This window comes from Hyperolius riggenbachi, chromosome 6 (assembly GCF_040937935.1).
Source record: "Hyperolius riggenbachi isolate aHypRig1 chromosome 6, aHypRig1.pri, whole genome shotgun sequence".
Lineage (NCBI taxonomy): Eukaryota > Metazoa > Chordata > Amphibia > Anura > Hyperoliidae > Hyperolius > Hyperolius riggenbachi.
The window spans coordinates 318,449,445-318,461,774 of record NC_090651.1 but is presented as its reverse complement, the minus strand read 5'-3'; the positions used below and the strand labels follow the sequence as shown (position 1 = coordinate 318,461,774).

The following is a 12,330-nucleotide window of genomic DNA, read 5'->3' as shown; positions in this document are numbered from 1 at the left end:
TACCTGTCATTTTTTGTCTAGTTTGAAGGAAAACTGTTGAGCAGTTGTAGCAAGATTTATCTCCTCCATCTAATCCCATTTGTTCAGGAATAATGTGCAAATTTATCCTGCAGCACCACCTGCTGACAAACTCTGATATTGCAACAAAAAAATATTGCTGCCACATTTATTTCCTTAACAATAGCAGTTGCCTGGCTGTCCTGCTGATCCTCTGCTCCTAATACTTTCAGCCATAAACCCCGAACAAGCATGGAACAGATCATATGTTTGACCGAAGTGTGAATGGATTAGCTGCATGCTTGTTCTAGTTGTGTGATTCAAGATCAACAGGAACGCCACGCAACTGGTATTGTAAAAAGGAAATAAATATGGCAGCCTCCCTTATTCCTCTCTCTTCACTTGTCCTTTAAAGGACAAATAGCAATTAACATAATATAAAAAAAAAAGTCAAACATGGGTACATAAAAATACAGGCATAAAACGTGATTTAAACTTAGATGGCATAAACTTTATAGTGACCAATATATTGTAACTAAAGCTACGTACACAAACAGCGAAAATTGTCACTTATTGGGGATCGAGAAACTATCCCATTGGGCAAGAATTTGCTGGAACTAGGCTGTACAGACGCCTCCCTAATCCTGAGGCCCGCAATGTGTTTTGTTGCTATGCAGGGGGTGGAGGGACAACGATCGGCGCACTTGTAATTGGTTGGGGAAAAGGGGGAGTGGTTAGTAAAAAGCATTTTGAATGGTTGTGCTCGGGCATCGTGGGTCGTTAAAAATCCGACGGGAGGGATCTTTAAAGTGAACCTGAGGTGATACACTGGGCTTAATTTATACTTACCTGGAGCTGCCTCAGCCCCATGAGCACAGTATCCTTCCGGTAGTCTGGCCGTGCTCTTCTGCACTCACCTTGTCACACTTGCGTAGGCGCAGGATGCCCACAACTGGCGGCGACTGACTGGATTACCGGGAGTCATAGTGCCAGAACGGAGTGGGCGAAGAGGACGGCGAGGTAAGCCATGGTGTACAAGGGCCTGGAGGAAGGCCCAGGTAAGTATAAATAAAACCCAGTGTACCATCTCAGGTACACTTTAACAATGCCTAAGCAATATGTATCGGCTTTCACTGTACACACAACGATCGTTGGTTGAAATGGTCATTAGCAGCCGTTTCATACTGCATGTATGTTCGTAGTTTTACAAAAGGGCCCAAAGAACCATTTATCAGTATTTTATTGAAGGGCTCAGGGCTGAAATTACATTATGACTGGCTTCAAAATAGCCACAGTAAATATGGAAACTGTCTAGAATAGGTTTCTCTACTTTTCCTTTATAAAATTCACAGGAATCATAACGTGGACAGTGCAATACATGTGTTATGTAAGTAGAGCAAGTAATTATCTACTTAGATATTTGTTGTTTTTTTCCTGAGACAGTATGGATGACAGCTCCTCTTTAAAGCGGTAGGATCAGCCATACTATGCCAGGGAAAAAAACCACATATATAAGTAGATAAATACTTGATATACTTACATAACACATGTATTATTCTGTCCACGTTTTGATTTCAGTGAATGTTATATAGTAAATGACGAGAATTCTGTTCCTGGTGGGGGACATGTCTTTTGCCCACAGTAAAGGCTAACTCGTGATGTAATTTCTGCCCTTTACTTTTTTTCTTGTCTCCTCCAATCACTGAGTCACCTCAGCCTTGCTTGTAAACACAAGTGAGTAGGGGATTAGGTTTCAGATAAGCAGCAGGCAGGGAAATAAAGGGAAGAGGAGGAATAGATTATAGATAAAAAGAACCCCCAGCATGCAATTCTTTGGCACCGACTACTAAAGGGCCAGTGCTCCTAAGGTATATGATAACTCCAAATCATAACAGCAGAAAAAGTTTTGAATGCAGGATTAGCATCTTTATCACTTAATACACTCAGACCAGTTGCTGTTGAAATTTGATTTTTATGGTGACGATACCGCTTTAAACCAGTTGTAAAACAACAGAGGTTTGCTGACCCCGCTCTGCATCCTAACACAAATGTAACCAGAGGGATTCACAGAGCTTTCTTTTACACCAGAGGGCTGCTGTAAAGTACCTTGTAAAAGATCAAGATTGCCAATCTTAAAGAAAACCAGAAGCAAAAATAAACGTATGAGATAATGAATTGTATGTGTAGTACAGCTACAGTTGTGTTTAAAATTATTCAACCCCCACTGAAATTGAGTGTTTTGGCCAGTTTGACATTGATTTGGATAATTTCAGTCATCTTGTTTACAATTAAATCAAAGAGTCACTTGTAAGTCAGACAAATATAACATAACACTTATAATGAAATAACCACAAATGTCTTTTCTGTGCTCACATCATTATCTGTTTTATTCAATCCCCAAGTGACATTCATTCTAAGTACTTAGTACAACATCCTTTTCCAGTTATAACAGCTTTTAAACGTAAAGCATAGCTTGACACAAGTGTCTTGCAGCAATCTACGGGTATCTTAGCCCATTCTTCATGGGCAAAAGTCTCCAGTTCAGTCACATTCTTAGGGTACATACACACATCAGACTAAAATGAAAGATCACAGACCAATCTTACCACCCTTCATGTAGTATGAGAGCCATACTCTACACAGTCTTTTCTATGGAGCTGAACTCAACATCAGAAAAAAATCTTTGCAAGATGCTGCACACACAGATGCTGTACAGACACAAAAGATCAGTATCTGCAAAAGATCTGTTCCTGCCAAAAATCCATTCCTGCAAATTGCAATGATAGTCTATGAGATCTGCAGATCATCATACACACATGATTTAACTGACATTCATCTGCAGATCAAGCAATCTGAAAATCCACCCTGGTGGATCTGATCTGCAGATGAATGTCAGTTAAATCATGTGTGTATGATGATCTGCAGATCTCATAGACTATCATTGCAATTTGCAGGAATGGATTTTTGGCAGGAACAGATCTTTTGCAGATACTGATCTTTTGTGTCTGTACAGCATCTGTGTGTGCAGCATCTTGCAAAGATTTTTTTCTGATGTTGAGTTCAGCTCCATAGAAAAGACTGTGTAGAGTATGGCTCTCATACTACATGAAGGGTGGTAAGATTGGTCTGTGATCTTTCATTTTAGTCTGATGTGTGTATGTACCCTTAGGCTTGCGCGCTGCAACTGCTTTCTTTAGGTCCCACCAGAGATTCTCAATCGGATTTAAGTCTGGTGACTGTGATGGCCATTCCAAAATGTTCCAGCCTTTAATCAGCAATCATGCTCTAGTGGACTTGGAGGTATGCTTGGGATCATTGTCCTGTTGAAAGGTCCAACGTCTCCCAAGCCTCAGGTTTGTGACGGACTGCATCACATTTTCATCCAATATCTCCTGGTGCTGAAGAGAATTCATGGTACCTTGCAGATGCTGAAGCTTCCCTGTACCTGCAGAAGCAAAACAGCCCCAAAGCATGATTGACCCCCCGCCATGCTTCATAGTAGGCAAGGTGTTCTTTTCTTCAAAGGCCTTGTTCTTCCTCCTCCAAACATAGCGTTAATCCATGGGCCCAAACAGTTCTAATTTTGTTTCATCAGTCCACAGAACACTACCACAAAAGTGTACACATGCATTTAATAAGTACTTTTCACCCAGGGTAATAATGTACTATTAATTACTTTTCCCCTATGTTGCTGACACTTATAGTAGGTAGCAAACATCTGACAGATCTGACTGATTTTGGACTAGTCCATTTTCTCGTTGGAGATTCTCAGCTTTTCTTTTATGCTTAACAAAAGTCCTCCCTGGAAAGGATCTATACAAAGATGCCAGCTCATTTGCACACTATTTTGGCAGTTGGTCTGAGCAGTTGCTGTTCAGCAAGGGCCTATTTCCACTACACGCAGATTGGATGCAGAAAAACTAACTCCAATGAATGCCTATGGGAAAATCTGCATCAGAAAAATCGCGTTTAGTGGAAACAGGCCCATAGGCATTCATTTGAGTCAGTTTTTCTGCATCCAATCTGCGTGTAGTGGAAACAGGCCCTTAGTGCTTTTGAAAATGAAGAAATCCCTGAGAGTCCACCATGAGGAGATGGATTAGTCCAGCACTGGGCAAACTATGGGCCGTATCCAGACAATGTGCGCTTGGTGGCCGGATTCCTCTTCTCTCCCCCCTCCCTCCCTGCAGAGTTGCGAGTGGGCGGCGGGGGATATGAAACTCACCTTGATCGCCGATTCCCAAGTTGCGTCTCCATGGCAACAGGTTGTCACATGACAGGACATCGGAACGTACCAGAGTATTACACGCTAGCTGCCACCGTGCAATGCGCTGGCATGTTCCGTCATGTGACACCCTTTTGCCATGGAGACACAACGCGGGAATCGGCGTTCAAGGTGAGTTTCGTATCCCCTGCCGCCTGCTCGCAACTCTGCAGGGGGCGGAGTTGGAATTTGAGGGATGCTGTTCTTAATATGTGGCTCAAGCCTCTTAAAGTTTGTCCAGTCCTGGACTCGTCCAAAACCTGTCTTTACTACCTCCTGTAGGTGACCTCTATATAGGTGAAATGTGCAAAGATGTACTTTTACTCTGGTAGAAGTATACATCTTAGAGACTCGAAAGCAAACAAAAATTGCTATTTTTACCTGCTAGTTCGCTTCAGTAGTCTCATTAGATGTAAACCGCCTCATTCCCACTGCAAAACGAGCGATTTAGACCCCCCCAAATCGCGGGGCAAACATTCACGACCATCTTGCTGTAGCTCTGCCTCTCCTGACGTCAATCGCTGCGCTTGATCTTCGCCTCTCCCCGCCCCTCTCTGGAAGGAAGAGTGAGAGGGGCAGGGAGAGGTGGCGATCCGCGGCGATTGACATTAGAAGAGGCAGAGCTGCAGCTGAAAGCTCTGCCCCTTCCAGGATTTGGAATTGCCCCCCATGGATTTGGGCGGGGGGTCTAAAGCGCTCGGTTTGCGGCGGGGATGCGTCAGTTTTCTAATGAAAACCCAAAATTCCTATCTCAAAAAATTAGCATATCATGAAAAGGTTCTCTAAACGAGCTATTAACCTAATCGCCTGAATCAACAAATTAACTCTAAACACCTGCAAAAGATTCCTGAGGCTTTTAAAAATTCCCAGCCTGGTTCATTACTCAAAACCGCAATCATGGGTAAGACTGCCGACCTGACTGCTGTCCAGATGGCTGTCATTGACGCCCTCAAGCAAGAGGGTAAGACACAGAAAGACATTTCTGAACGAATAGGCTGTTCCCAGAGTGCTGTATCAAGGCACCTCAGTGGGAAGTCTGTGGGAAGGAAAAAGTGTGGCAGAAAACGCTGCACAACAAGAAGAGGTGACCAGATCCTGAGGAAGATTGTGGAGAAGGACCGATTCCAGACCTCGGGGGACCTGCGGAAGCAGTGGACTGAGTCTGGAGTAGAAATATCCAGAGCCACTGTGTACAGGCGTGTACAGTAAATGGGCTACAGGTGCCGCATTCCCCAGGCCAAGCCACTTTTGAACCAGAAACAGCGGCAGAAGCGCCTGACCTGGGCTACAGAGAAGCAGCACTGGACTGTTGCTCAGTGGTCCAAAGTACTTTTTTCGGATGAAAGCAACTTTTGCATGTCATTTGGAAATCAAGGTGCCAGAGTCTGGAGGAAGACTGGGGAGAGGGAAATGCCAAAATGCCTGAAGTCCAATGTCAATTACCCACAGTTGGTGATGGTCTGGGGTGCCATGTCAGCTGCTGGTGTTGGTCCACTATGTTTTATCAAGGGCAGGGTAAATGCAGCTAGCTATCAGGAGATTTTGGAGCACTTCATGCTTCCATCTGCTGAAAAGCTTTATGGAGATGAAGATTTCATTTTTCAGAATGACCTGGCAACTGCTCACAGTGTCAAAACCACTGGTAAATGGTTTACTGACCATGGTATTACTGTGCTCAATTGGCCTGCCAACTCTCCTGACCTGAACCCCATAGAGAATCCGTGGGATATTGTGAAGAGAAAGTTGAGAGACGCAAGACCCAACACTCTGGATGAGCTTAAAGCGACACTTAAGTAAAAAAAAAAATGAGTTTTACTCACCTAGGGCTTCCAATAGCCCCCTGCAGCTGTCCGATACCCTCGCCGTCTCCCTCTGATCCTCCTGGCCCCGCCGGCAGCCACTTGCTGTTTCGGTGACAGGAGCTGACAGGCTGGGGACGCGAGTGATTCTTCGCGTTCCCAGACACATTAGCACCCTCTATGCTGCTATATGGTATATGATATATGCTATAGCAGCATAGATGGCGCTATTGTGGCCAGGAACGCGAAGAATCACGCATCCCCCACCTGTCAGCTCCTTTCACCGAAACAGGAAGTGGCTGCCGGCGGGGCCAGGTGGATCGGAGGGAGACAGCGAGGGCACCGGACAGCTGTAGGGGGCTATTGGAAGCCCCAGGTGAGTAAAATTCATTTTTTTTGTTTGACTTAAAGAGTAACTGTCAGGCTGCAGAAGCTAATTTAAACCTCTATTCTCCTGTGTTAAACAGTTTAGACGGAAGCCAAAAAGGCAATAGTGAAGATAAAAATCTCTCTTTCATTTGATGTGTGCTTATCAGCAAAGCTGTTAGACCCAAGCTCTTAAGAGGACGCAAGCCGCAAACCATACTGCAAAGCATTCTGGGGCCCTCCCCTCGGCTGCTAATGAGAAGTTACAGGGTCAAGTAACAATAGCATGTAACTCAGTCCAGCGCACAGCACTGATAAATCTCCCGGCAGAGTACACTGCAGGAGTCCGCTATTGTTCCTAGCCACATGGCTAATTAATATTCAGTGCACACTAGTGTTATTCAGTACGAGCTTTTCTGTGATCAGGAAGCAGGGAGGACATGACGACACATTTGGCTTCATAGGAGACAGACAAACATGGAGCCTGCCATGAGCTGTCAGGAGCATCATTCTCTGCAAATACTATATAAAGATTCTGTGAAATCCAAACGTGGACAGTGAAATGCATATGTAATGTAAGTACAGCCTATATTTAGCTACTGATATATGTGTTTATTTTCTCTGAGACCTAATACCTAACAGCTCCTCTTTAAGTGTCCCTTTAAGGCCGCTATTGAAGCATCCTGGGCCTCCATAACACCTGAGCAGTGCCACAGGCTGATTGCCTCCATGCTACGCCGCATTGAAGCAGTCATTTTTGCAAAAGGATTCCCGACCAAGTATTGAGTCCATAACAGAATATAATTATTTGAAGGTTGACTTTTTTTGTTTTAAAAAGACTTTTTTTCTTTTATTGGTCGGATGAAATACGCTAATTTTTCAATAGGAATTTTGGGTTTTCATGAGCTGTATGCCAAAATCATCAATATTAAAATAATTAAAGGGTTGAACTACTTCAGTTGTGTGTAATGAATCTAAAATATATGAAAGTCTAATGTTTATCAGTACATTACAGAAAATAATGAACTTTATCACCATATGCTAATTTTTTGAGAAGGACTTGTATGTGCTTACATGTACTGTATTTAAAATGTTACCATTTTTGTTTGCTTTAACCACTTCTGGACCGAGCTAATTGAAATCTATGCCCTGTTTGTGCCCTGCTACCTCTGCGTAAATTTCACTAGTCTAGGTTCGCACACTTGATAGGCTGGAGGTGAAATAGTAACACAACAATCAATGGTATTCACTTAAAGGAAACCTTAACTGAGAGTAATATGGATGTTTCCTTTTAAACAATACCGGTTGCCTGGCAGTCCTGCTGATCTCTTTGGCTGCAGTAGTGGCTGAATCACACACCTAAACAAGCATGCAGCTAATGCAGTCTGACTTCAGTCAGAGCACCTGATCTGCATGCTTGTTCAGGGGCTGTAGCTAAAAGTATGAGGCACAGGATCAGCAGGAGAGTCGGGCAACTGGTATAATTTTATAAGGCAAAATCCATATCATTCTCAGTTTAGGTTCCCTTTAATCGATGTCAGATTTTTTACGTTGTGATTAATCTAAAGGTGGCCACACACCATACAATTTTTTTTTTTCTGATTGTAACATTTCAAAAATATGACCAATGTACCACAGACACATGTTCATTTTTTTTTCCCCAATTATGATAAAAATGATTGGAAACGCTGAGAAAATTGCTAGAGTGTGTATATTAATAAATTGACAAGCTAACACACACCATACAATCTTTAGAAAAATTGAGGAAATATTTCCAACAGTCCGGGTCCACAAAAAACGAAAAACCGGGAAATCCGATCGGACTTTTCAGTCGATTGAAAAAAAGCTTTCGATTTTTTTCGGGAGATCCGATCATATTTATCAAATTGCTGTAAAATCAGATCATTTTATTATATTGTGTGTGGCCACCTTAATAAGTATGTATAGACACACTCTTAATATTACACCAAATAGACTTAATCCCAGACATGCTCGTTCTCTGCTCTTTGTGCTGTTATGCAGTTAGTGGAGCGCTTTTGGAAACCCGTATTTGATCCAGTGAAATGCTGCCTGAGAGTACAAGTGAGATCCTTCCCGGCCTCCGTTCCTCTGCATCACGGGATTGTGGGGTAAGGACCTCTGCTGACGTGTCTGTTATGTGTCCGTGTAGCTATTGTTGACAGAGACTCGGGGCTGCAGCTGTTGTGGGGCAGCCAAGGGTTGGCGATGGATATCATGATTAATTACAATAAAATGGGCTTTATGATATAAATATAATGACATATTGAAACTCCTTTCTAAAACTTATCTTATGTTGTCATTACTTAATGGACTCCCGTGGCGAAAATAAACGAATGAAATAAACAATTGTATCTATCTTCCTTCTCATAAAAGTGACTTTTTAGGATATTCCACAGTTTTATTTTATGTTTACATCTACTTTTTAGGATTTAACTGTTTTATTGTTTTTTCTCAATGACACATTCATTGAAGTATGCCAGAGCTAAAATCTATGAACTATTTGAATGGGGGCAACTTTGTCTTAATGATCGCAGCACTGTTTACATTTAAGAAAAAGACGGGTTTTTTTTTTGTTTGACAGCCTGTTAGCCACGATCGCGGGCTAGCAGGCTGGTTAAGCAGGGATGCGTGCGTGCGATCCCCGGCAATCTCCAGCCCCAGGACCTGACACCAATTGGAGTTACGCAGTCCTGGGGGAGCCACCTTGTGGCCGCCGATCGACGTTAGGCGTTTGTAATGTGGTTAAAGTGTACCCGTGGTGAGGCAGAGGGTCAGATGGGACACAAAGGCATGTTCCCTGCTCTATGCCGTGCCTCTGTGTCCTCCTCCCTCCACCATGCCGCTCTCTGCCCCCCTCCTCCTCCCCCCCCCCCCCCCGCCCCCCCGGAATTGGTGACAAGCTGCTTGTCGGCAATCTCGAGAGTAAGGCCTCATTCACATCAGGGTCGTTTCTGTGCGCTTTTCACAGCGCACTGCCCTGTGCGATCAGCAAGGTATTGCTTTTCCCATGTAGTTAAATGTAGCTGGTTTACATCTATGCGCTGTGCTGAGCAGCGTTACAAAAACGTAGGGTTGCATGCATTTCTGTGCGCTGAGCTGTAAAGCGCACATCAATGCAAGTGAATGGGTGCGCTTTTTAAGCGCATAGAAGCACGTACAAGTGCATAGAATTTTTATTCAGCTCGGGGGACAAGAAAGATCTCCCATGATGCATCACTGCTGAATATGCAAATCATCCCTTTTTGTCCCTGAAAGCCAGACAAGACTCCAGAACTCCTGCAGTGCAAACTCTATGGCACTAGCGACACTGTGACAGTCAGCAGGCATTCTGTTGAACTTACTGCCTGCCGGTCATGACATTTAACTGGTTCTTCAGCTTTCAGGCTGGCCTCTCAGCTCTGTAAATCAGTACATTTACAAGCACATATATAGATAAATAGGATTACACAAGGAGTTTCTCTCATACAAAAAGTAATGGGTTATTGATAAACACAAAATTCAATTTGAAAAAAAAAAAGCCAAACATGGACTTCATAAATGTTTTACAAGCTGTAGTTAAACGTCATCACCAAAGTTATTAAATCAGTCTTAAAGAGAATCTGTACTCTAAAATTCTTACAGTAAAAAGCATACCATTCTATTCATTATGTTCTCCTAGGCCCCTCTGTGCTGTTTCTGCCACTCCCTGCTGCAATCCTGGCTTGTAAATGCCAGTTTTAGGCAGTATTTACAAACAAAACACATGGCTGCTAAAAGCTTGTGATAGGCTCAGATAAACTCAGCCTGTGACTCATACAGAGCCGGGGGCCTGGAGAGAGTGTGTATAGCTTCTATCCTATCACAGCAGAGCAGCAGATTCCTGCCTGAGTGCCTGAGCCCGAGAAAGCGTCAGAGGAAAGAAGATTATATGATATAACAGAGATAATACAGCCACTGTGCAACTAGGAAAGGTGGCAGTAATGCTGGGTACACACGTTGCGATTTCCCGCGTGATTTGCGGGATCAATTCCATCGATTCGATTATTTCCAACATGTTCGATCGTGTTTCGATGGATACAGCCGTCGATTTTGCATATTAAGTATGCAAAGTCGACGGCTGTATTCATAGAAACACGATCGAACATGTTGGAAATAATCGAAGCGATGGAATCGATCCCGCAAATCGCGCGAGAAATCGCAACGTGTGTACCCAGCATAAGACAGACCATATTAGAGCAGGTATAGGATAGAAGAAATAAGGATGAAAATTTTGTTAGTCTATTTAACCTGCTGGGCGTTCTGATTCCCACGGCCGCAGGAGGGTTTTTTTCGCCCCGATTTTTTTTTTTTTTTTTTTTTTTTTTTTTTTTTTTAAGCCTAGCGCTAGCTACATGATTCTCCCCTTCCTGCTCCCTCCCTCCCACCCTTCCGATCGCCGCCGGCGATCACGCCCAAAAGGAAATCCCCCTCTGAACGGGATTTCCTTTAGGGCTTCCCCCGTCGCCATGGCGACGAACGGAGTGACGTCAATGACGTCACAGGGACTACCGATCCACCCCAAAGCAGGGTCTGCGGGGGGGACCTCTTTCGCGTCGGGTAGCGGCGGATCGGCGGCGATCGGAGCAAACACGCAGCTAGCAAAGTGCTAGCTGCGTGTTTGAAATTTTTTTTTAATCAAAATTAGCCCACCAGGGCCTGAGCGGTGCCCTCTAGCGTCTTTGGACGAGCTCGTCCAGAATGCTAGGGAGGTTAAAGAAAACCTGAACTGAAAATCAAAAGTCAAAATAAGCATACACAAGTCATACTTACCTTCCATGTAGTCTACTCCTCAGTGTCTTTCTCCTGTCCCGCGACATGTTTGTTCACTCTGATCAAGGGAATTTTCCGTCCTTCATTTTGAAAATGGCCATTACCCATAACAGCTTTCTGGTCAGCACACAGTTAAACTGTAACATCACCCACTTGAGCCATAGGGAAACATGGACATTACCTGGTACATCAGTTTTCCTCTCAGCTATAACTGACAGCAACTGATATTTTACTGACAGCAACTGATATATTTCAGATCTGACAAAATTAATTCCCGACTCCAGATGGCAATCAGATAAAATCCCTGGATCAACACCACTGGGCATTACCTAGTAATTGTAGGCATGGATTTCTTTCAACGCAAGGAAAGCATCTAAGCCCCCTTTAAATGCAGATCTAGAATTTGCCATAACTACTTCCTGTGGCAATGCATTCCACATCTCAATCACTCTTACTGTAAAGAATCCTTTCCTAAATGGCTAAAACGTTTTTTCCTCCATGCGCAGATCATGTCCTCTAGTCCTTTGTTAACGCCTAGGGACAAAAAGATCTTCCGCCAAGCTTTTATATTGCACTCTGATGTATTTATACATGTTAATTAGATCCCCTCTAAGGCTTCTTTTCTCTAGGCTAAACAAACCCAGTTTATCTAACCTTTCTTGATAAGTGAGACCTTCCATCCCACGTATCAATTTTGTTGCTCGTCTCTGCACCTGTTTTAAAACTGCAATATCCTTCCTGTAATGTGGTGCCCAGAATGGAATTCCATATTCCAGATGTGGCCTTACTAGAGAGTTAAACAGGGGCAATATTATGCTAGCATCTCGAGTTTTTATTTGCCTTTTAATGCATCCCAACGTTTTATTAGCTTTAGCTGCAGCGGCTTGGCATTCAATACGAATATTTAACTTGTTGTCGATGAGTACTCCTAAGTCCTTCTCCAAGTTTGATGTCCTCATCTGTATCCCATTTATTTTGTATGGTGCTAGACCATTAGTACGACCAAAAAATGCATGACTTTACATTTTGCAACATTAAATTTAATTGCCATTTATGTGTCCAAATAGCCATCCTATCCAGATCCTGTTGCAATAT

General features: G+C 43.3%; 1 protein-coding gene across 1 annotated transcript in view; it reads left to right on the top strand.

The window, feature by feature from the left end:
• The window catches only part of FUZ (fuzzy planar cell polarity protein), a 63,665-nt gene that overhangs the window by 24,463 nt on the left and 26,872 nt on the right, over positions 1–12,330 (top strand). The window contains exon 8 of the mRNA XM_068241352.1: positions 8,449–8,555. Coding sequence (XP_068097453.1) covers positions 8,449–8,555 — 107 coding nt within the window. The remainder of the gene's footprint in view (positions 1–8,448; positions 8,556–12,330) is intronic.